Below are 26,428 nucleotides of genomic sequence, written 5' to 3' on the forward strand. Positions count from 1 at the left end.
TTTTATCTTATGCACATCCTGAGGGGTCTTACAGCTACAACATCTTCATATCAAGGATAACAAAGTGTGAAGCCGGATGAACACAGCAGGCCAAACAGCATCTCAGGAGCACAAAAGTTGATGTTTCGGGCCTAGCTGCTTGGCCTGCTGTGTTCATCCAGCTTCACACTTTGTTATCTTGGATTCTTCAGCATCTGCAGTTCCCATTATCTCTGACCTTCATATCGAAGTTGTTTGGCAGTGACTGGAGGGTATTGCTGATCCTGGGCTTGCTGGCTCATTTATCCCTCCTCAATTTCTCTATGCCTTTGTTGCATTGCATCTACAGTTTGATAACCCCTGATTACAGTTACAATTTACCAATGAAGGGAATATCAGAAACAGGACAGGTCCTCAGTAATGTGAGCAAGAAGGATTTGCATTAGACAGTTTAGCATAGTCCCCCAAATGGTGGGACACAGAAGATCCAGACAAGGAGGATCATGGAATGCATCTATTTACAACTTAAGGACCTTATTCCATTGAAAACAGTATAAACTATGTTGCACAAATACAGCAGGAGATTGAAGGTGCTGTATGATTACTGATAGATTGATGTCACAAGAAAGGCAGCATTCCATGCAGGTGGATGCTAGGAAATATTAACAGATCAATATGTGAGAGGAAATCAGCTCCCTGCTCTAATGAGTCCTATGAACTCTTGGATTATCTTTGTGAATAGTGGTCCTCAGGTCGCCTGATCAGGTCATTTAAGGTCACCTGTGATTGTTTCTGCTTCAAAGCAGTAACTGTGATGAATCAGCAGTGGCCAATGACATGGTCTGGATAACTTTTGATCAGGATTTAAAACCCACGAGTTGGGCACTACATCGTAACACTGCGTGCATTTCACATGCAGGTCACTACGATTATAGATGACATCTCCCTGTACAATGAAAGTGCTTAATTGAAGCAATTGCCCTTGAAGGATTTCACATCAATTAAGTGAGATTAGGTACTAAATATATACTAATATTTGCAGTTGAATGCAAATAAACCTTTCCCTGCTCACTAATGAGAATCTCATCTCACAATTTAAAATTTTGAGCAGAATCAGACTTTTACTGAACTCCACTCGCTCCATATTATCCAAACTGACTCGCCAAATGCCCACTTCATTAAGGGATTCGGAAAATTCTAGACTACATTTCAAAAAGTTCTCCACTGGTTTTAAAGTGTTTTGCAATTTACTGAAGGCATGAAATGCATCAATTTATGCAAGTTTTTGACATTTTACCAAAGAGATTATGAAGATACTTGCCAAATAATTTGTCTGGAAATTTATTTTTAATTTTGTTCAAACGATGGTTCACACTTTAGGGGAAATATATGTGCTAGTCATTGTCTGCAAAGAATGCCAGCCTTGGACTCATTCTGTGCAAGTATGAGTTCAAAACATAATTAGACTCTACTAAGTGTGTCCAGAAATTTAAAAGTAATGTAAATATTGAAATAGTTCCATTGAATTTGGTGGGAACAGGGTTGTTCTTTGAAAAAAACTTTTCCTCTAACCAGAAGTGCTATCATACACAACCGAACAATTTTCCCCCTTCAACAAGTCACCCTTTTTTTTATTAATCACCATTAGTAGAGAGTTGGCTTTCCAGTTCAGCCTTTAAATAATCCCTACCTCTCACATCATGAGATTCGGTATCTGTTTGTTTAAGAACCATAAGGGGATTCTGTTGGAGGTCTGTTACTTCAGATTTAACATTTGGAGAGCTTGAACTGCAAGGAAATTTTCTAGCCAAGGTGAAGAACTGTAACCTTCTTCAATAGATCAACTCGCCTGCCTCATAACCGGAGTAGTATGGAGACTGGGATGAATAGTTCCCATTCAGTTTGAAAACATTTGTTATGGACCTGAATGTGCTCTATTTTGAAAGGGCAGGTGGAGGGAAACACGTCAATAGAAATGACACCCTTCAGACATACATTCCCCTCTCAACAGCAATCATCTGAAGAGTCTTATTCACCATGATCCAACTTAGCGTGCTTATTAGATGCTATTAAATTTCAGCATGTTGTAATGAGTCCCTTCAAAGTGTTGTTTTTGAAAGCTCGTATGTCTTCCAACTCATGTTCACAAAAGTACTATCATTTGGAATAATGAAGTTGGGGTGATTAACTAATAAGCTTCTTCTGTGGGGGTTTATTGAAGAAGAAAATTCAAAGCGCAATGTGATTAATTACATTAATTGCCTGCTGCATTCTGGGTAAATATGCAGAATAAATAGGGTTTGACATTGGGAAATTTGAATTCCATAGGAATAAATGATGGGAATAATAACATGAAATAAACTAACATTAAGCAAAAGGTAATTGTCTGGAACATTGCTATTAAAAACCATAAATATTTCTGACACCTTATAAAATTTCAAAGTAGATACAGAGTTTGTAGTTAATTTATATTCCACTTGATAATCTTCTATTATCCAACAAATGCACATTGCAAGGTATTCCAATCTTTCATTAAAATCTCTTGTACGAAGCATATTAAGGGTTTGTATTGAATAAGGAACATGATAAATGTGAAGTAGCATTGCCTCACAACTCACAACATGAGTTAGTGCACGGAACACTAGAGGCTTGTATGTCTTATGATTGCAGAGAAACAGAATCCAAAAGATAAGATGAATGGTGCTTTGTTGTTTTGCACTTACTTTTCATTTATAAACAGAATTTTAAAGCCCCTCCAATTTATTCAACAAACATAAATATGCATGAAGGAGCATTTTAAAAAATCTTTAAATAATCTGCATCACTGACTTTAGCTGCCATTTTGGGGTTTGTACTGCTGTAAAACTAATAAAGGTCAGCTGAACTTCATTCATTTTTACATCAACACAGAGATGTAAAAGATACTAAGCCGTGCCTTAAGACTTCTGTAATGCATTCCAATGATTTGTCAGGTATGTGGATAGTTTTACTTAAACCTTTGACTCAGCAGAATGCTGTTCCATGACCAATTCTACTCTCGGGCGACTGTGTTTGTGGAGTTTGCACACTTGTCTCTGTGTGTTTTCTTCAGGTGCTCTGGTTTCCTCCCACAATCCAAAGATGTGCAGGTTAGGTGGATTGGCCACTCTATATTACCCATAGCTTCTGGGCTGATTAGTTAGGTAGATCAGTCATACGATATGCAGGAATACAGGGATAGGGTAGAGGGTTGGGTCTTGTTGGGATGTTCTTCACAGGGTCTGTGAGGACTCGATGAGCAAAATGGCCGACTCTTACACTGTGGGGATTCTCTGAATTAAGTGAGAACTGTAGTTCTGGTGTTGATATTCTTTGTGGCAAAATTTCTCCAATTCATGGTTGTGCATGAAGATGTTCGATTCATGCCGACTGCAGATAGGTTTCAGATCATGATTGCTAACATAATTTTGCTTATTTATCAAGTTTCTAATGTTTCTACATTTAAGAAGTTCTGTAATTTGTGTCCAAGACATCAATGAACATTTTAAAGCATTGATACGTTGTACCCCAAGATTTGGTGGCAGACTTCTATTTAAGCAAATAAATTCAAAAAAACAATGGGTTATAATTTCTAATTTGACACAGTTGGCTATTCAGATGCAAGCTGCACCCACATTTGCAGTAGTTCAGTGATTTTCTTTGCTTCCAAATTTCCCCTCAAACTAAATATCAGGCACAACACTTCAAATATTTTAAGATATAATTTACTTTAACAAAGCTTCAAAAATATACCTTGATATATTTGGACATTTGATGCAGTTTTCGCAGCACAACTGAAAATAGATTCATCACAAAATATTGGATCTTTCACTATAATCTCTAATCCAATATAATAATTGTAGTTTAATTATATTTCATGGAAATAAGAGCATTAGCAAGTGATACATTTGGACTTCTACCAATAAGAACATAAAAGCTCAAGTTGTTATTTTCGGAGATGCAACTCACTAAAAATTATGTATGCAAAATAAGGGAAAAATACAGAGAACTAAAATCTTTATGATGAAAATAGGAAATGGCATGAAGTACACATACATCATCAGCTATGATTGCAGTCTGATCTTCTTGGAGGTTGAAACATATGACCAGTGAAAGAATGTAGTGGATAGGTAGATATGAGTCACATCCAGACTGAAAACAATGTCTGATGTAGTCATTACCTACAAAAAAAACAGAAAACTAGAAGTAAAATATTTATTAAGATTAATTTCGTGTCAGTTGGATTGTGATGAAGATTTGGATCTCTTACTGAATGAATCTCTTCATGAATCCAAAAGGAAGATCCCTTTTTCAATGCCTATCAGGCCAGAATTCAATGCATTTTGGAGAGCAGTTAGTCACACAATGGAAGAATCTACTATTAACTTGAATATTTTGTCCAAAGGATCAATAAAACTCAGCTTGGGATACCTGGCTCAGAATTACCTGTTAAATGATTGAATTGTGCTCAAGGTGTCTCATAGAGAGAGACAGCGATTCTGACCAGTGTGTATTTTGGAGGACAACACGTTGGATCAGATATCCATTGTCATAAAAAGAAATTCACAGGAAAACAGTCATTTCCTTCAGCCTTCATGATGCAAATGAAATGGTTAATATGTGCTTGAGGTGTGATTCAAAATATCATTCTGTGGGAGTTAGATCAAGCCAAAAGGGTCCTCAAAATGACAAATAACAAAGAGAAGTTGAAGGAAGAGGATGAAAGTAAAAGTCCGAATATGTTCTCCTGGTCATTAATTTCTGCAATTAAAATATTAGCCACAGACTCCTTTAAATGTCAGTCCTAGACTTTGGGAAAGGCATCAAGTGGTAGTTGATGAAATTATGCACAAAAATTTGAGCTGATCAACCAGTCGTCGTGGTGGTAATTGCCCCTGACAATGGGTAGTTCGTGCAAATAATTCACTCAAAGGTAGGTCGATAGACAAAATTACAAATTAAGTTTTGGTTAGATCAGGTTGGTTTTGCACCTCAAAATCCTGCAACTCATGAAACCTTTCTGAATCTTTGACTATTTTGAAAGCAAGGAAACCAGCTTTCATCAAGTCTGAGATTTTGGAGGAAGTTCAGAGAGCTCACAGAATACGTTAAGATCAACTGAGGCACAGACTTCAATTCATGATGCTTTCTTCACTGTAAAAGAAAAAAAAGTCGTAGGAATTGAAAAGGCCTTTGAAAGGCAATAGGTCATTGTTGTAGGAAAGTTGTTATCAAACATGGCAAGTGAATTGCTAAGGTTCATCTTCTCACTATTAATCTGAATTAAATGAAAAATTTTGAACTCTGACCAGCTGATGGAAATAAATGAAACACTTTATACCTCAGGTATCAATGTCTTTTGGGGACAAGATCCTGTGAAAGAGAGTAAGGTTATTTAATAATTGAATAATGTTAATAATCACACTGAGTGCTCACAGATAATTGATAGAAGTATCACACCCAGAAGCCAATTGCCAGGAGTGAGCACTCTTTGACATATGTTCCAGAAGTCTCTAATAAATGGTGGATACAGCAATATAAGGAGAAATTATTGACAGGTCCAAATATTGTTTTGAGAGCTGAGGAGGATGACTAAGAACATAGGGTTCATGGATTGGCAGAATGGAGTGAAGGAGTAGAGTATAAGAAAGCACTTTGAAAGAACTGACAGCGAACAGTGTGTCATAAAAGGGTTACAGATCAGTGATGGAAACGCCTATTGGTTTAAATGGGAGATTTCACATTCTTATTCCGGGCAAATAGATTTGCTTCAGTATATCCAATGATGAACTGAATTTTCGAACAAAACTAGAAGATGACATTCTCATGAGCATTAAGTTTTATCCCTAACTTCAGGATAAAATATAATAAAGGAAAATAAAGGGAGTTAGATTGTCAGGGAGAGTTAGGTGTTCATCCCAATGTACCGAAGAATGACCTTGTCACGTTGGTGGATTTGTATTGGGAAAGATCCTTGCAGACACAGAGGTTTGAAGAGCAGTTGATAATGCAAATGTTCAAATGGATACTCTGTCAGCGTGATTTTATTTTAGCTTTTCAGGCACATTTTGATGGGAGTGTACCTCCATAAAAACCATTGTTTTGCAGACTGATTCATTTTGGAGGCAAGTGTTTCTGAAATAGGTCAGGACAATCTGTTTTGCTGAACATTGATTATGTTCAATTAAAAGCAGATTAAACAAGTTTTATTGGTTCCATCAAATAAAACTTCAAAGTATCTTCATAATGCGTGTTAATGATTTTTATGGCATGTTGTTGCAAACATTTGGGAAAAGTATTATGAACAAAATTCCAGTAGAAGTTACAATTGGGAGTCAAGCTATGGAGGCTTTTAACTATATGATTTTAGGCTGTAATCAACATCATAAAAATCAACGATTAATGTTCAAATTTCAACAACTGATGGCCATACCTGAGACCTTTCATGAGCAATAAAATGGTTTTTATAAGGAGAAATGCAGATCTAAAATGACTACTCATCATCTGACCAGAGAGTAATGTATGTCCAGGGAAGTCACATGGAAAAAATAAAGCAACGTGTTTTGAGAGTACCAAAATATCAAACAGCTGAAACCAGACAACTGAGTCAGCACCAAAATATTTACATCCCTTTATTAAAATTGCATAATGAATTTACATATGTGAGATGAGAAGTTGCCTGAGGGGTATTCAGTTTGGAAAGGCAATGGAACAGACTCAGGATTATACAAATGGACTGCGATCTAAATCTCAACTTAATTTGAAAGAATAAACACTGACAAAGGGTTTTGGCCCAAAACATTGACTTACCTGATCCTTGAATTCCATCTGACCTGCTGCGCTTTCCCAGCCTCACACCGATAGACCCGGGCTTCCAGAATCTGCAGTCCTTATTGTCTCCAACACACTGATAATCGCCAGGACCCAGCAAGCCTTTCTTTCTCTGTTTTTCCTAATTTCAGAAATCAGGGCTTGGTGAAAAAGCAGTTTGGCTAACTTCACCATTTCTGAGGAAATAAGACAACAGCAAATCAACTAGGGTCTCCGGTTTCAATCTCCCAACTCAACAATTCTAAGAACTTTAAAATGCATTTGCTTTTGTTTTCTTGTCCATAGTCACCACTTCCTCCCACTTCTAAAACTTATTGCCAATGTGATGAAACTGAGACATGTGAACATACATATATCTTTAAGTTTGAGTTGTTGGAGGTTTGGGTTGATATGTGGGTTTATCTCTGTTTGGAGTTGACCAATTATTTTGTGTAAGAGGGGTTGGCGGGCAGAAATGGGAGCTAAAATGCCCTGAATTCCAAGAGCGAGGAAGTCACCTCGAGTTTATTCAGAACTACCCGATTGAGATTTAGGTAACAAGGCGTAGAGCTGGATGAACACAGCAGGAAGGCTGATGTTTCGGGCCTAGAAATCCACATTGATACCATTGGGTTGCAGGGTTCCCAAGTGGAATATGAGTTGCTGTTCCTGCAACCTTCAGGTGGCATCGATGTGGCACGGCAAAAGGCCCAGGATGGACATTTCATCTAAGGAATGGGAGGGGGAGTTGAAATGGTTCACGACTGGGAGCTGAAGTTGTTTATTGTGAACCAAGTGTAGGTGTTCTGCAAAGCGGTCCCCAAGCCTCTGCTTCGTTTCCCCGATGTAGGGGACGCCACACGGGGTACAGTGCATGCAGTATACCACATTAGCAGATGTGCAGGTGAACATCTGTTTGATGTGGAAAGCCTTCTTGGAGCCTGGGATGGGGGTGAGGGAGGAGGTGTAGGGGCAGGTGTAGCAGTTCCTGTGGTTGCAGCGAAAAGTGCCGGGTGTGGTGGGACTGGAGGGGAGTGTGGAACGGACAAGGGAGTCACAGAGAGAGTGGTCTCTCCAGAAAGCAGACAAGGGTGGAGAGGGGAAAAATGTGTTTGGTGGTGGGGTCGGATTGCAGATGGCGGAAGTGTCGGAGGATGATGCGTTGGATCTGGAGCTTGGTGGGGTGGTACATGAGGACAAGGGGCATTCTTTTTTGGTTGTTATTGCGGGGGTGGGGTGTGAGGGATGAGTTACGGGAAATGCAGGAGACATGGTCAAGGGCATTCTTGAGCACTGCAGGGGGGTGTGGGGTGTGGGGAATGTTGCGGTCCTTGAAGAACGAGGACATCTGAGATGTCCCGGAGTGGAATGCCTCATCCTGGGAGCAGATGCAGCAGAGGCAAAGGAATTGGGAATAGGGGATGTCCTTTTTGCAGAAAGGTGGGTGGGAGGAGGTGTATTCTAGGTAGCTGTCGGAGTCTGTGGGCTTGAAATGGATATCAGTTTCTATGTGGCTGCCCGAGATAGAGACAGAGAGGTCCAGGAAGGTGAGGGAGGTGTTTGAGATGTGGTCCAGGTGAACTTAAGGCTGGGGTGGAAGGTGTTGGTGAAGTGAATGAACTGTTCGAGCTTCTCGTGGGAGCACGAGGTGACGCCGATACAGACATCAAAATAATGGAGGAAGAGATGGGGTTTAGGGCCAGTGAAGGTGCAGAAGAGGGATTGTTCCATGTATCCTACAAAGAGGCAGGCATAGCTTGGGCCCATGTGGGTACCCATGGCCACCCACTTTGTTTGTAGGAATTGAGGAATTGAAAGAGAACTTGTTGAGAGTGAGGACGAGTTTGGCGTAGCAGATGAGGGTATCGGTGGAGGGGGACTGGTGGGGTCTGTGGGACAAGAAGAAGCGGAGGGCCTTTAGGCCATCTGCATGGGAAATGCAGGTGTTTAGGGACTGGATGTCCATAGTAAAAATGAGGTGTTCGGGACCGGGGAATTGGAAGTTCTGGAGGAGGTGGAAGGTGTGAGTAGTGTCATGTCATGGACGTAGTAGGGAGTTTCTGGACCAAGGGGGACAAAATGGAGTCGAGATAGGTGGAAATAAGTTTGGTGCGGCAGGAGTAGGCGGAGACAATGGGTCGACCAGGTCAGGCAGGTTTGTGGATTTTGGGAAGGAGACAGAAGTGGGCGGTGCAGGACTGGGGAAAAATGAGGTTGGATGCTGTGGGTGGGAGATCACCTGAGGTGATGAGGTTTTGGATGGTTTGGGAGGTGATGGTTTGGTGCTCGGGGGTGGGGTTATAATCCAGGGGGCGGTAGGAGGAGGTGTTGGAGAGTTTGCGCCTGGCCTCGGCGATGTCGAGGTCAGTGTGCCATACTACAACTGTGTATCCCTTGTCGGCGTGTTTTATGGTCAGGTGGGGATTGGTGCAGAGGGAGCGGAGGGCTGCACATTCTGCAGGTTAGAAGTTGGAGTGGGTGAGAGGGGTGGAAAGGTTGAGGCGATTGATGTCTCGATGGCAGTTGGAGATGAAGTGGTCGAGGGAGGGTAGGAGGCCTTGGGGTGGTGTTCAGGAAGAGGGCTTGTGTTGGAGGTGGGAGAAGGGGTCAGTGGAGGAAGGGTTAGGCTCATGGTTGAAGAAGTAAGCGTAGAGGTGGAGGCGGCAGAAAAACTGCTTCAAAATCTCCCCTCCCCCTACTGCATCCCAAAACCAGCCTAGCTCCCCCCGCCTCCCTAACCTGTTCTTCCTCTCACTTATCCCCTCCTCCCGCCTCAAGCTGCACCACCATTTTCTACCTACTAACCACATCCTGCCCCCTTGCCCTGTCCATCCTCCCTGGACTGACCTATCTCCTGCCTACCTCCTCACCTACACTCACCTTTACTGACTCCATTCCCCCCTCTTTGACTTGTCTGCCTCCTCTCCACCTATCTCCTCCTCTATCCATCTTCAATCCGCCTCCCCCTCTCTCCCTACTTATTTCAGAATCCCTTTCCCCTCCACCATTTCTGATGAAGTGTCGAGGGTCAGCTTTCCTGCTCCTATGATCCTGCTTGGCCTGCTGTGTTCATTCAGCTCTATACCTTGTTATCTCGGATTCTCCAGCATCTGCAGTTCCTGTTATATCTGAGATTTAGGTAATACGTGTTGGAAAGGTATTTGAAAGAGAAGCACTGTTTAACCTTTAGGAAGTGAATAAGATATGCTATAAAGTAGCACTACTCAGACAAACAATTTCAAGTCATGAAATTATTTTAGCATATGAAGTAATTACTTGTCTCAGACTGAAATGTTAAGGATACAGAATTCCAACAGTGTGGAAACAGGCCCTTTGGCCCAACGAGTCCTCAACAACCCTTCGAGGATATCACCCACCCTTCTAATCCATCCAGTCTACTAGCCTGCACATCTTTGGGCTGAGGGCGGAAATCCACACAGATGCAGGGAGAATGTGCAAAATCCATGTGGACAGTCACTCGTGGGTGGAATCAAACCTGGGATTCTGGCACTATGAGGTAATAGTGCTAATCACTGAGCCACCGTGCCACACAAGTGAGGTAGGCTTTCATCTCTGGCGGTTTTTGAACCACCAACCTTACAGGTAACAGCCAAACACCCTCACCTATTGTGCCACAGAGACAGGAAAATAGTCAGTGGAAAAGCAGTGAAATCTAGATTTTGAAGTTTATGAAAAGAACCGGCGTATCAGGGATCGTTTAGCATTGGACGAAGGTTATATAGGACCACTATAATAATTAAGGAGAATTACCTAAAAATCTAGCAGATCACTTAAAATTTTACTTTTTCAAGTCTATCAAAGTATAATAAGCAGAAAAATCTCCCTCTTTCTCTTGAAAATAAACTGGGCTGGGTCCTGCACACAATGTAGTACTGAATGTTTTTGGAATTGGAACAATGTTTGTAAGAGGTATTATGCTTGGATCATTTTTACTTTGTAGAATCACTTATAAGGAATAGTCGTTTTTCTCCCCCTGTTTATCTTCATTTCTCTTTTATTTTCCTGTTGAATCAAGTGCAACATTGAATGCCTATCTTTTGGTAAACAATCTCATTAGTTTAAAAACAAAGTACCCAGTTAGGTTTCTGTTGGAAATCTGTGACCAGCATTAGTATCACCTTGATATTCACCTGTAATATTTGGGACCAAAAGGTTATAATACCTGTGCTTGTGTGTGATCCATATTGCATTTTTATTATTTCCTTGAATATACTAGATAATACGCTTCCTCTTCCTTGCATTCAAGAGAACTTGTGAATAATAACTTCAATTTGAATTAGTTAATTACGTTTTCAATATAGTATGATAGTTGCATGCTACAAAGAGAAAACAAAATGTTACGGTTGACTGAGGGGTTTAAAAAGCGGGAAGCTGGGCCCAGCTTCTCTGTTGGTTGTAATAAGACTTAAGCAAATAAATGCTTTGAATAACTTTAAATCCTGAAAGTTCCCTGATTTTTGAATTAATATGACTGATTTCAGGCAAATAGCACTGTTTAAAAAATAACAGAAGCCAACAGAAACTCTCGGCCCTGACTATATGGTTTTGTTTAAATCAAGTTAATGAAAGGTTTCCAATGGTATTATTGTGCAGATGTAGTTTCAGATTAACAATAATAACGTTTGATAAAGTTACACAAAGCAGCTGAGGTTTGGAAACCATGATTAAATGGATGAATGGTGCACCATTAATGTAAAATCCATGAAAATGATATTTTACACAAAGTAATAATTATTTGCATGTTGTAGAAATGAAACATCATTAATTCCAATTGGAAATCTGGTTGCATGATTTGGAAGAGAAATGTGATCATTGCTGAGGATGATTAACAGCTTATTTAGTCACATATATGTTTTTTTTCTCTATCTGTTTCAGTATTACCAAGTCATACTTGTGGAAATCCTGGAAAATTACAGAATGGACTGCAGCAGGGATCCACTTTCAACATAGGGGACAAAATCCGATTTAGCTGTAATGTTGGTCACTTCCTTGAAGGACATGCAGTACTGACTTGTCTTGCCAGTTCGGAGAACAGTGCATCATGGGATTTTCCAGTTCCCTTTTGCAGAGGTAAAACCGACCTCAATGGAATCTTGAACTGATGAATTAGAGATGTGCTTAAACCCTTGGTGTAGTTCTCATCTTACAAGTCTTTGTAGATGTCTGGACTGCTATGAATGTGTATCATAGCAACATTTTCAGAGTTACCCATGTCTATTGTGTTTGCTTTTCTTGTTTAAACTCGTATGAATTTCAATGAACTAAGTGTTGGAAAAACGCTATTGAGAACTTATGAACTGGTTCTTATCCTGGAATCATTCTCATTGGATACAACACGTCACTACTTGCCGTGCAGCAAATCTGCAGCATAAACACTTTAGACTCAGCCCATTGGACCTGTTCCACCAATCAATCATGGCCGGTATGTTTCTCAACCCCATTCTCCTGCCTTCTCCCTCTAACTCTTCACCCCCTGACTAATCAAGAACCTATCCATTTCTGTCTTAAATACAATGAATGATTTGACCTTCAATGTCTTCTGCATGCAATAAGTTCCACAGGGTCCCTGCCCTCTGGCAGAAGAGATTCCTTCTCCTCATAGTTTGAAAAGGTCACCCCTTCAGTCTGAGGCTGTGCCATTGGACCCTAGTTTCTTCTACATCAGGAAACATATTCTGCACATCCATTTATATGGGCCTTTCAGTATTCTGTAAGTTTCAGTGAGATTCCCCATATCCTTCTAAATCCAAGAGTACAGACCCAGAATCCTCAAATGCTCCTCATATGAAGGTCCTTCACAGCCAAGATTATTCTTGTAAACCTCCTCTAGATCCTGTCAAACACCAACGTGTCCTGCCTTAGACATGGAGTCCGGAACGGTTTATCATATTCCAAATGTGATCTAACGAGAATCATATACAGCCTCAGCATTGTATCCTTTTTCTTATATTCGAGCCCCTTCAAAATGAATCCTAACATAGCATTTGCCTTCCTAACTGCCAACTGAGCTTGTATGTTAATCTTAAGAGAAACCAAAACTTGGGTTCCTAAGCCTCTTGTTGCTTCAGATTTCCAAAGCCATTCCCCATTTAGAAAATCATCAATGCCTCAATCCTGAGATAGTAGGAACTGCCGTTGCTGGAGAATCTGAGATAACAAGGTATAATGCTAGATGAACACAGCATGACAAGCAGCATCAGAGCAGCAGGAAAGCTGACATTTCGGGTCTGGACCCTTCTTCAGAAAATGAAGAAGGTTTGATGAAGGGTCCAGACCCGGAATGTCAGCTTTCCTGCTCCTCTGATGCTGTTTGGTCTGTTGTGTTCATCCAGCTTGACACCTTGTTATCTCACTGCCCCAATTCTTCATACCTCACACTTTGCCACATTGTATTCCATATAACACTTCTTTGCCCCCTCTCCTGGCCTGTCCAAGTCCTTCTGCAGCCTCCCTGCCTCCTCAACATTACCTGTCCTTCCACAGATATTTATATAATCTGCAAACCAAATGCCAATAGTCTCATTTCCTTTATCCAGATTGTTAATGTATAGCATGAATAGCTATGGTCCCAACACAGTTGGAACCCTGTAGAACTTCACTAGATAATAGATTTTGTTTTCATTCTTGGCAGCAAGACTGTGCCATCAATAATATTGTGATGAAGTCAATTGCATTGTCTCATACTTTTCCCTTCTGAAACCAAACATTTAATTGTACAAGATTGGCCTGCTACCATTTAATTTAAGGGCACCAATAGCTTGTGATTGATCCGATTTTTGTGTCTATTTGTGCATTGTGAGCTGATAAACTGATGCAACTGTCTTAAAATCCAAGTGTTCCAATAGTGGCCACATTTGATTTTGCCTGGTAATAAAGGCACTGTGCTCTTGGTCTGTGTTAATAGGTCACAAGTTGATCAGTTTAACAGTGGCTGAACAACAGTTCAGGGATGACTCGGTTTCATCAGTGACAAAGACTCAGAATGTGACTCCCTGTTGCTGAAACATTATTATTAGTGGTTTTCCTGCAGTTGGAGTATAGAACAACCCAGAGTCTGAAGGATTCTGCTCAGGACAGTTAGACCTGTTAAATTGGGCTTTTGATTCAATGTTGGAGTGTATCATTGTGAGACCCAAAGGGATGCATAAATTGCAGGAAGGTGAGCAGTTGTTTGCAGCAGCATGGCTGAAACATCCTAACAATATTTAAATGCTGGAATTTAACTGTGCCGGAACAGTTGGACATAGTGTCAGTATCAGGTCAACTCAGTTAGAAAAGAAGATCAAGAACATTTGGCTGGGTTGCTGAGAAATCTGAGGGATCTATCTTGAGACCATCTGCAACTTGATGTATTCTGTGTGGTGTTCAATCACAGTTTGTCTGTTAACCCATATTTACCTCATACTAATTCAGGATTTAATGTTTGAACTATGTTTGTTTGTTCAAAACCATAAAACTCTGGACTTTTTAATTCCTCATTTAATTAATAACTGGGAATTTGACTCCTTTGAATGCAAAAATGCCTGGTCCCTAATCAGATTATAATACAGATTTGTCAGTTATATCCAGGATCATAAGTTGCAGAACTTATCTCAACACAATGAAATGACATAATGAATAACTTAACCCTGCAACTAAGATGAATATACTACACCTGTATTACGGCAAAATAGAATGCCTTACTTCCAGGGAGAAAGCCTAAATTGAATAATGCCAGGAATGTAGACCTGTAAGTTTAGCATCAATTCTTGTAATATTATCCTGTTCATCTTTTCCATCATCAAAACATTTGCTTATAAATAATTTATTGGCAATTGTAAAACGGAGATTCACAAGGGAAATGTAAAATAAGTAACTAATGAGGAGAAAACTTTAATAGATTAATATGTATGAGATGCAGTGCAGAAATTCACCAAAGATCCTTAGGTAGCACCCTCCGAGCCCATGACCACTTCCATTCATTTGGGCAAAGTCAGCAGTTACAAGGGGACAACACCATCTGTAAGCTCCCCTCCAAACCACTCATCATCCGCACATGGAAATATATTGCCGTTCCTTCAATGCCACTGGGTCAAAATCCTGGAACTCTCTCCCAAACAGCATTGTGTGTTTACTAAGAGCATGTGGACTGCATTGGTTCAAGAAGACAGCCCACCACCACCTTCTTAAGGGCAGCTGGTGATGGGAAATAAATACTGGTTCATCTTGTGAAGCCCACGCCCTACAAGAGAATAAAAACATGGTTATCCAGCTGTTTTAATACACAAACCAAATCTGGTAAGGTCCACTGAATGTGAGGAACATGTTTTTACTTAAGAATGTTAAAGTGAAATGTTTTAAAACTGCTACAAATATTTGAATAGGAAAAGCCCAATTAAAGTAGGAGTTGGTTCTCCAGAGAATGAACCTGGAAATTGGCCATGAAAAATGAAAGAAATCACAGAAGCTTTATCCAGGGATTTTCTCCCCATCATCATCAGAGAAAACTGAGAAAACTTCTCAAAGGTAATTGAAATTCGAGAGTCGAGAGGAATGGAAGAATATAAAGTAATCAGCATCACTAACGTCAAGCTGCTAGGAAAACAATTGAATCTGAAGGTGGACGAGTCCCCAGGACCTATTAACCTGCATGTTTCAGTCTTGAAAGAAATGTCAGCACAGATAGCAGAGGCATTGTTTAAAAAACTTCCAAAATTCATTGGATTCCGAAAACATCCCAACAGATTAGGAAATCACAAATGTGATGCCTTTATTCAGGAAAAGATGTAGAAATCAGAAAACTATAGGCTACTTAGCCTAACATTTGATATAGGGAGCTAGAGAATCCATTAAGGAGGCTACCGCTGGATACTTAGAGAATCACAATATAAGCAGACCAATGTTGCTTTGCAAAAGAGAAATTTAGGTGGTGTGGGATAGTCTGCTAAAGGTGGGGTATTGTTTCAATTGGGGTGCAGTAATAGAAAAAATTTTCGGTTTAATATTACCTCGATAATTATCCACACAGGCAGTCCTTTGAAGTAACATTTGCAATGACCAGAGGAGGACCAGTATATATAATGTACTTAGATTTCCAAAAGGCGTTCAGTGACGTACCACATAAAAGATTGATGCACAGGACAAGAATGCATGATTTGGGGATTATTTGTCACTGGGAAAGAATCGGTTAGCTGGCATGAAGAAGAGTAAGGAGTGAAATACCTGAAGGATCCTCAAATATTTAAAATTTAAATCAATGGGGCAGTCAATGAAAGCAAGCATGCAGGTACAGCAGGCAGTGAAGAAAGCTAATAGCATGCTGGCCTTCATAACAAGAGGAATTGAGTATAGGAGCAAAGAGGTCCTTCTGCAGCTGTACAGGGCCCTGGTGAGACCACACCTGGAGTATTGTGTGCAGTTTGGGTCTCCAAATTTGAGGAAGGACATTCTTGCTATTGAGGGAGTGCAGCGTAGGTTCATGAGGTCAATTTCCGGAATGGCGGGACTATCATATGTTGAAAGATTAGAGGGACTGGGCTTGTATACACTTGAGTTTAGAAGGATGAGCGGGGATCTGATTGAGGCGTATAAGATTATTAAGGGATTGGATACTCTGGAGGCAAGAAGCATGTTTCCACTGATGTGTGAGTCCAGAACCAGAGGACACAGTTAAAAATAAGGGGTAGGCCATTTAGAACAGAGTTAAGGAAAAACTTCTTCACCCAGAGAATGGTGGATATATGGAATGCTCTGCCCCAGAAGGCAGTGGAGGCCAAGTCTCTGGATACTTTCAAGAAAAAGATGGATAGAGCTCTTAAAGATAGTGGAATCAAGGGTTATGGGAATAAGGCAGGAACAGGATACTGATTGTGGATGATCAGCCATGATCATAATGAATGGTGGTGCTGGCTTGAAGAGCCAAATGGCCTACTCCAGCACCTATTGTCTATTGTTTATTGATTAATACGGTAGCTAAATTTGTGGATTATAGCAGTGTAGTTTGGAAAATATGTTAGCAAGAGCAGTTAGAAAATCTGAGAAAAGATAAAGCTGAGTAAAATAAGAGTACCACAAAGTTTGTGAATGGAGTCTGTTGTAGATAAGTATGAACTTGACTATTTTGACAAGGAGAATAGAGGATAGTACTCTTTACATGGAGAAAGATTACAGGACTTGGTGGTGCAGAGGGATTTGGGATCCTGGTACATGAATCATACACAGGTAGTAAGCAGGTATAGTAAGTATAGGAAGGCAAATGGAATGGTCTTGGTTATTACAATATATATGGAAATCTATCTTGAAAGAATTCTGTAATTGTTAATGGATTTTGTGTGTGGGTGAAGTTTGGGAACTACTTTCTTGGAAGATTTCTATAGGAAGTGTAGAGCTGGAGCTCCTGTAGTCACTGTTTGATTCTGGATTTAAGACGATCACTCAAATCTGGTCTTTGGATCATCGGACACAAGTCATACAACTGAAGGTGCACTTTGTGATGCTGTGGAAGGCCTGATATATTAACTTCTGTGGGAATTTCCCAGGAAATTTGTTTCTGACAATAGCAAAACTGACAAACTGGCAATTACTCTGCTTTCTTGATCTTCCATGGAAGTTGCCGACTGAACTATAGCCAGAGACTACAGGAAATTCCTATGTGCATGTGTGGATAGTTATCCAGAAAAATTCTTCTATCACTACACCCCAATTACTAACACTGAGACAGTGCCCCACCTTGAGCTGATTATCCTACACCACCTGAGTGATTGCCCAGCTAATCCCCTACTCAAAATGACTGTACTTCTCCATCGGCCTTCCCAATTATGGCAAATGAATTGCAAACATTTTGTCTCCAGTCGAGAAGACATCATCAGTGCGTAGGTGGGAGATTCCTCTGGTGCTCGCCTTTATAAAGCTTGCCTAAGAGTAGTTAATGTTCTCGATTTTGATTAGTAGATATTTTAGTAGTTAATGTTCTCGATTTTGATTGGTAGATATTTTAGTAGTGCCTGAAAGCACGACCCAATGTCACTGGTATCCGTCCATGAGGACCAAGAGGGACACCAGTTCGACTGGAACAACGTGAAGGTACTGGCACAAGGAAATACCAAACAAGAACGGGAATTTATCGAGGCATGGTACTCATCTGAAGAAGCAATAAACAAGCACGTCGAAATTGATCCAGCCCACCAACCGTTACGGACAAGGGAACAATGAACTCGGGGGAACCGCGGAAGAGACCAAACGCCATGAACCCAAGGCACGCAGAAACGATTCAAACAACCTCCAAACAGCCAATCAAATGGCGACTTGACAAACCATAACACAAACTTGATTTAGGTTACTAAAATATCTACCAATCAAAACCGAGAACATTAACTACTCTTAGGCAACCTATATAAAGGCGAGCACCAGAGGAATCACCCACCTATGCACTAATGATGTCTTCTCGACTGGAGACGAAACGTTTGCAATTCATTTGCCAAGCTCAACGAACAAACCAACAGCCAACCAATTTACCTGAGCTACCAATATTTCGCAACATCTCTTCCCAATTATGCTAATTTTCAATCATATGATTACCCTCCCCCAGCCCAATGACCTCTTCCAAACCAACTTGTTCCCACCTGCCACCTTGCCTACCTTAACTATGCACCCATTCACTGACTGACTCACTAACATTCACCCATTCACTGACATGCACACTGCATGTTTAAGCTTCACACACCGCAGCAAATGTTGCAAGGAGGGGGTGTATATTCCGTGCTAATTCTCTTTGCCCTATGCAGGATTACTACACTGTGGCATGTATTTCAACGTTACAAGCTTTTGTAAACTGAGCATTCATGTTTCATGATGGATACTTCCCTTGCTCCACCAGCCCAGGAACTATCGTATCCTACGGCATATTTGATTTTAAAATAACTATATAACATCCTAGAACCATTACCATCTAAAGTTTCATTCAACCGTTTTTGAAATCCTTTTTCTTATAAAGTACTGTATTGTTGAGCCTATTCTACATTTCACATACTCTGTACAGGTTCTGAAGCTTGGGATTCATTGTTTTCCCCTCAAATTTACACATTTCCTGCAGTGCTATCTATCTCTAAGTGAACTAAGTGTTTTTTCTCTGTGCTTTTAAGCCATCTTTTCAATTTAAGATCTTGCGTCTGCCATCTGTCTCTCTCTTTTCCTATTCAAAACAAGTCTTTATACATTTTACATTGGCAATTGTATTTCAGATCAAAGTACTAGTTGCAGCTTTTAGTTCTTCAGGAATTGCATTATTTTACATATTTGTTAATCTCACAAAGGAGCAGTGTTTAAGTCAGCTGAGGTGTGTTGCATCAAGTTGTGGTAGACACTTTAAATCCATCTAGAAGAAGATTTTTCTTAGAGTGCATCGGAGCAGGCTAAACAATGCATTGCCATTGCTCTTAACATGAGGGGAAGAATGTAGCGTTGTAAGCCTAACACAAAATGGTCGAAAGCCAAGTTCTTGACTGCAGCATTCTGTAAAGTACACGTTGAGTTGAAGGCTAGTATTGTGAACGAGATTTATTGCTGAGGTTGGTGTCCATCAGGCCCAAAAATTTCCTAGCATGAAGGTTGGCTCCTGACCTGGGGCTACTTAGAGTTAAATTTAAATGTCGGATATATTCAAAACAAAAATGAACAGAAAACCTGTTGTGAAACTTGCGTTTATTCATACAGTGTCGTGTGCTGGAAACCAGATTGTTGGATTGCAACTGGCTTCACCTTAATAAAGTGCTTACCAGGCTTTCTTCCAAAAGATAGGAGAGATGCAGATGGCACACCTTTTTGGATGATTCTTTATTGGAAGTAAAGTCTCGAATTAGCAGGCACTGTGTCTGTTATGAGCTGCTGACACTAAGCTTTCAGATAGTATAGTCTTGAAATTAGCAACATCGGTCAGGTTTTACAACAGATCACTTTAGTAATCGGCATTAGTTAATCTGCTTTGAATGGCTGCATGTAATTGGGTTCTAACTGGAGGCAAAACCTAACTCATAGATTCCACAGGCAAAGATCTAATTTGTGCTCTCAGAAGAGCTGTGATTCTTTGGGCAGACTTATGGAAGTAGAGTTCAAAACTAGATGGTATAGATTTAATGTGAGAGGGCCCAAGATTGAAAAGGGACCTAAGAGGCAAATTTTTTCAGGAAGACAATGGCCCATATATGGAGTGAGCTGCTAGAGGAGGGGGTGGAGGCTGGTACAATTACAACATTTAAAAGGCATCTGGATGGATATATGAATAGGAAATGTGTACAGGGTTATGAGCCAAATGCTGGCAAATGGGACGAGATTTATTTAGAATACCTGGTCGGCATGGATGAGTTGAATCAAAGGGTCTGTTTCCATGCTGTATATCACTGTGCCTCTATGACTGGCAGAGGATTTTGACTTTGTTTTAACCCTTAATGAGATGCTGAGAGACAGTTTGGTATGTGGGATTAATGATGTAACCATGCAAAAGCATCTACTAGCTGAGGTCCAACTCGATTTCACACAGGAACTGCAACTGGCTTTGTCATTAGAAACTGAAGCAAGTGGAGCAGAAGAGTTACGGGTAGAGCGATGGAAGTGAACATTCTCGCCAGTCTAACTCAGCTTAGGGAGCACCACTTGAGTAAAGGCAACTGTATAGCCTCACTTAGGACATGTCCTGAACAGAGAGGCTCTAGGTCAGTCCACAAGAATACCTCAGGAGGGCCTTGGCCAGACGGTTCACTTATTCTTCAGGATTCGGGCTGCCAAACCAATGCAGTTGCTGCCAGTATAGAGACTCAATTCAGCAAAAGAGTCCCAGTGGACCTAAATTGAGCAAGAAGCCGGTATCCAGGAGTGAGCACACCCTGAAAAACACACCAACATCTGGCTGGGAACTATTATATTTCTCAGCAATATCCGAATAAAAACGAGTCAAAATAAATGTCTGGTTAAATGGTCACCTGGTTGTAATGGACATTGACTCCAGTGCAGCTGTATCGGTGATTGGAGAACCAGTCTTTAACAACCCTCAGTCTGAATCCTAGTCATTATGTCTGCAAGACCTCAGCCAGATTGCGAGCGGACACCAGAGAACCTTAACAGATTGACGGTACAACTTCAGTTCCTGTCCTGTATGAGGAGCTTCCTATGAGACTTAGAGGGGCCGCCAGGCATTATTAAACTATTCAAAAATATTTACCAATACTCAGTTTTTACAAATTGATGCACATGATCAGAAAATCCTGTGTCTTCAGTACACAGCAGCAAAGATCTCCAGGATAATGGGTACGTTGTGGCCTGTGAAGCATTGCAATGTTCAAGGCTGATCACTAGACTGTTAGTCCAGAGGCCCAGGTGACATTCTGGGCATTTGGGTTTGAATCCTGCCACAGCAGAATTTGAATTCAACAAATATCTGGAATTAAGGGTCTAATGATGACCATGATCCATTGCCAGTTGTTGGAAAAATCCATCTGGTTCACTAATGCCCTTTAGGGAAAGGAACTGCCATCCTTACCTGGACTTGCCTACATGTGATTCCAGACCCACAGTGATATGGTTGACTTTGACTGCTATTTGGGCAATTAGGGATGAGCAATAAATGCTGCCTAACCAACAATGCCGTCATAAATTGAATGAATAAATAAAGAAAAAAAAAGAAACACAGCTAGACTCCCCCAGGGCTATTCATCTCCATATCTGAGTACTTCTTTGCTCCAAATGTGAAATGAAGGATTAATTCAAAAGGTGAGATGGCAATGACTGCCATTAACAACAAAGTCATAGTTACACAAGAAATAGGAGCAAAAGTAGACCATTTGGCCAATGCAGCCTGTTCTGCCATTCACTAAGATCATGGCTGATGTTTTCATGGTCTCAGTTCCACTTATCCACCTGCTCACCAAGTTCCTGTACTGTTCGAAAGTATATCTTTGCTCAACACTCAACTGCTTCGCTGGGCAGGGAATTCTACATAATTCCTCTGTGTCTGCTGCAAGACCAAAGGGGTCCATTCTGGTAGTGGAGCAGAAATTGAGCTCTTGATTGAGAACTTAGATTTTGTCCAGGTGGAGGTTATGGTCAGATAAGTTGATGGATTTCCCTGTGGTAGCACATTTTTCAACTGTGGTACCAGGGGAGGCTTGCTTACTGCTGGTGGTGATGCCTAGTTTCTCTAGTTTCTTGTTTTTGGTGTGCCTGTAGGTGATGTAGTTCTGTTGCCTCACTAGTTTGGCCATGTCTCAATTGTTCTGCGGTGTCTTGAGGCCAAGCTGAGAATATGGATTCGATCTTGATTTCAAGGTTGCAGCATCTGCTGCAGAGTTGGAGTATGAGATGATTGAGGAGTGTGCAAGAGGTGTGGCAGCAGAGTCTCCTAGTGTAGTCTATATTGTTGGTCGACTTGAGTGGGTTAGTGGTCTACAGTGCTTTAGGGATCTTCTCAGCATTTTTGCATTTCTGCAGAAACGTGATGTCTGTGGTGATATATACAAACTTCTTGGGGATCCTCTCCGCTTTGAGCTAGCAGTTTGTGATGTCAATGGTAGCCATGACGTGGAGGTGCCGGTGTTGGACTTTGGCAGAGAAAGTCAGAAATCACGCAACACCAGGTTTATAGTCCAACAGAGCTACCAAGGTGTAGAGCTGGATGAACACAGCAGGCCAAGCAGCATCAGAGGAGCAGGAAGGCTGACGTTTCGGGCCTAGACCCTTCTTCAGAAATGAAGACGACACCATTTCTGAAAAAGGGTCTGGGCCCGAAACGTCAGCTTTCCTGCTCCTCTGATGCTGCTTGGCTTGCTGTGTTCATCCAGCTCGACACCTTATTATCTCAGATTCTCCAGCATTTGCAGTTCCTACTATCTCTTATAACCCAACAGGTTTGTTTGAAATCACAAGCTTTTGAAGCACAACTCCTTCATCAGGTGCAGTGAGAAAGAAGCACACAGAACACAGAGTTTATAGGCAGAGACTTCAAAAGATCATACAAGTGGTGTGAGTGGAGCATCAGATAAGAGGTCTCTGCAGGTGACCAAGAGTGTTAGACAGTCAGTAAAGTGTCAACAACTGAACAACCAGTGAAGGGATAATCTATAATTTGATTGAGTGAGGCAGAGATAATTACCAAAAAATAAAAATAATGTGCTGCTGGAGACAAACCAAATAGCTAGAATACCACGATAGGTAGAGGAGTCACATGCTGAGAGTCTGACTAAAGTAATTCAAAACTGTATAAACTAATTATGGTAGAGATGTCAAAACTGTATAAACTAATTAAGGTAGAGATATCATAACAATTAATCAAGGCGATGCTGTCAAGATGATTTTACAGATAAAGAACAGTATAGTGGGGTTACATGTAACGTGACATGAACCCAAGATCACAATTGAGGCCATCTTCATGGGTACAGAACTTAGCTATCAGTTTCTGTTCAGTGATTCTGTGACACAACAGATTTCTTACAGAAACTCAGCACTCTCGGACCAGTCGAACCAGGTGCGTTACTTAACACAATGAATGCTTCGGCACTCTATACCAGCATACCCATGATGACAGAATCATTGCAACAGCCTCAGCACTCAGTACCAACAGCTGCCAATTTCTAGACACCATCCTACATCTGATCCACTTCATCTTCGACCATAACGTCTTCACTATTAACAACCAGCTCTTCATCCAGACCACGGAACAGCCATGGGGACCAAATTTGCACCCTAAGATATTATTGCTAAGCCCAATCATCTTATTCTGCTGTAACAATGACCTTCATCCTAAGATCAGAAATGGGAAGGTCATAGTCATAGAGATATACAGCATAGAAACAATTTTGATGGTTGATCAGTGTTCAGTCCTATACATAGTTCCCTGATTCAGGTTGGGAAGCGGAAGTAGCAAGTAACATTTGCACTCCAAGAGTGTCAAGCAATAACTACCTTCAACAGGGAGAATCTCACCATCTCACTTGTCAGATAGTACTTTTTATACATTCATGGGATGTGGGTGTTGCTGGTTAGGCCAACATTTATTGCCCATCCCTAATTGCCCAGTTGGGGGGGGGGGGGTTAAAAGTCAACCATATTGCTGTGGGTCAGACGCAAGCCAGATCAGATAAGGATGGAAGTTTATCATTGTTGAATATTCTAAATCAAAATCCAGGAGCTTATCGTTGACTAGGGACATAACTAGATCAGTAATATAAAGAGCAGGTTGGAAGCTGGGTGTTCTGCAGTAGGTAATTCATCACCTTACTCCTTAAAGCCTGTCAGTTAGGTACTAGGCACAAGTTGCAAGTGTGATGAAATACTTGTTCCTTTCCCTGTCACAAGGTTACGGTTGGAAAAAAATGTCTGAAAGGCTCTGGGTGTATTTGTGACCAGTTGAAAATGGGCAACAAATGCTGGCCTCACCATTAATACTTGCATCATATGAAGGATCAAAAGAATAGGAACGAGTTTAGGGTGGTGGAGGAGAAAAGGATCTTCAAATGAAGTTATAAAGAAAGGATATTCATCACAGGGAAAGATGTTTGTTTCGCTGTCTAAGGTAACATAATATCATCATGTTTTACTTAGTAATGTTACCCCAGACCAGAGATGAGGTTCCCCAATATGGATACCCCAAATTATTAACATCTGTGTGAAGATTGATGGACTGATATCCCTTCTTGTTTCACTCACCTTCTTAGCTGATCACAACGAGGTTGTTCGAAAACCAACCCCTTCCCTTCTGGATCAGAGATAATGGGAACTGAAGATGTTGGAGGATCTGAGATAACAAAGTGAGGAGCTGGATGAACACAGTGGGCCAAAAGGCTCTAGGCCCGTAACGTCAGCTTTTGTGCCCCTGAGATGCTGCTTGGCCTGCTGTTTTCATCCAGCTCCGCACTTTGTTATCTGGATGCTTCCCCCCAAACCCCTAGCCCTGCCCACTAGACCCACAAGAACATTAACAGGGCTTTCTTAAATTATGGAATAAAAGCTACATGTGGGAAATGCTGGAAATACTAACGTAACACTCACGTACACAGATTAAAAATGAGAAGTGAGCCCAAAAGGTAAAATATCAACAATTTTATGATCAGTTTCTGAATTGTTTGTAAAGTGTAGAATGTTGTCATCGTTGCAGTTGAGTTGACTGGCACACAACAGCAAGTTATAGTCCAACAGATTTATTTGAAATCATAAGCTTTCAGACATTGCATCTTAATCAGGTGATGAAGGAGCAATGCTTTGAAATCTTGAGATTTTGAATAAATCTGTTGGACTATAACCCATTGTTGTGTGACTCCTGACCTTGTCCATCCCAATCCAACACTGACATGTCCATTGACATGTCAAGTTTACGAGTAGGATATTGATTGCTGACAGCTCATTTCACAATCTTGAGCTTCAAAGATTGATTGGTTGAGTTTCTGTTGTTCTGATGCCTTTGACCATGACTGAAGTCCAGCATTCAAAGTGAGAGAGAATCCTTTTCATTTCCTGTTTCCTTTTGTCTGGCTTGCATCACTTTGAGCAAGAGTGGATTATTACTTGCAACATAGAATTAATTCGGGGATAGTTCTTTGACTGTGACCTTTATAGCATGCTCGCAACCAAAACTCAGCTGGGCCATGCAAAAGCGTTCAGTGTCAATGGAGTTGAAACTGGCTTTTCAATCTTATCATTTTATATTTCTCAAAGGGAAATCAGCACAATGTCTGCAGAGGGTAGCTTGGTTATGACAGTAAAACCATAAGAAATGATATCCTGCAATCCATTCCTACTCTACATCAGGAGAGCTAGCAATGAAACTTACTCCCACACCTTTCCCTTTGAACTAAACAGTCATTTTACCACTCATCACATATCTACCCACTGAGACCCCATGTGCATTGACATTCATTATGAAACAAGTGAAAGGGCAAGTTGACATTCAAGATGCAATAATGGCCAAGATATGGAATTTGTGCTAATGAGTAAACAACGTGAGAGAAATTTGATTGTTATCAATGGCCACAAGGCAGAGTTACAAAAGTTTGGTTGATTAATTTGAGCCAGTGTTACCACAGACACCACCTCCGCAGCCCACATAACAATTTCCTTTCCTATCTGCCCACAGCAAATGAACTCAGCCTGCATAATACTACTACCACACAAATTAATTTATTTCCCTTTGCGCGACATAATTTTAAAAAAACTGTCAAACACCTGTGTGCCAACGTTATAATTTCTTGAACTTCTGCTGCTTCGACTGGTGCACCTACCTGGTTTGAGGATAGAGGCTCTGATCCCATTGCTGAAGTGATGTTGGCCTAGATTTGGAACACTAAAGGCTGTGCAGGAAAGCATTTGACTGCACTTGCACAAGAACCAAGGTGGCAATCAGAAGACGATGCAGCATCAATTGTACTTGAAGGGTACAACAGTTAATAAGCGCTACCTCTTTGAATGAAGTTTCCATATTCACTTCTTGCAATGTTCCCATCTTGACCCAATGCCTCAATATTGCTGCCTGTCTGTTGCAGAGTACCTCGGTGGTGATCAATGAGATGCTGCAATCCACCAAAAATGATATTTAAGTAGCACATAGGTGTTGGCATCCACAGTCTACTTGATCATGGTCATG

The 26,428-nt window shown here is 40.9% G+C and overlaps 1 protein-coding gene across 1 annotated transcript in view; it reads left to right on the top strand.

Moving 5' to 3' along the window:
• Positions 1 to 26,428, top strand: part of csmd2 (CUB and Sushi multiple domains 2) — a 1,700,996-nt gene that overhangs the window by 649,475 nt on the left and 1,025,093 nt on the right. Inside the window, exon 4 of the mRNA XM_048558072.2 lies at positions 11,704 to 11,898. Coding sequence (XP_048414029.2) covers positions 11,704 to 11,898 — 195 coding nt within the window. The remainder of the gene's footprint in view (positions 1 to 11,703; positions 11,899 to 26,428) is intronic.

The sequence above is a fragment of the Stegostoma tigrinum genome, chromosome 24 (assembly GCF_030684315.1).
Source record: "Stegostoma tigrinum isolate sSteTig4 chromosome 24, sSteTig4.hap1, whole genome shotgun sequence".
Lineage (NCBI taxonomy): Eukaryota > Metazoa > Chordata > Chondrichthyes > Orectolobiformes > Stegostomatidae > Stegostoma > Stegostoma tigrinum.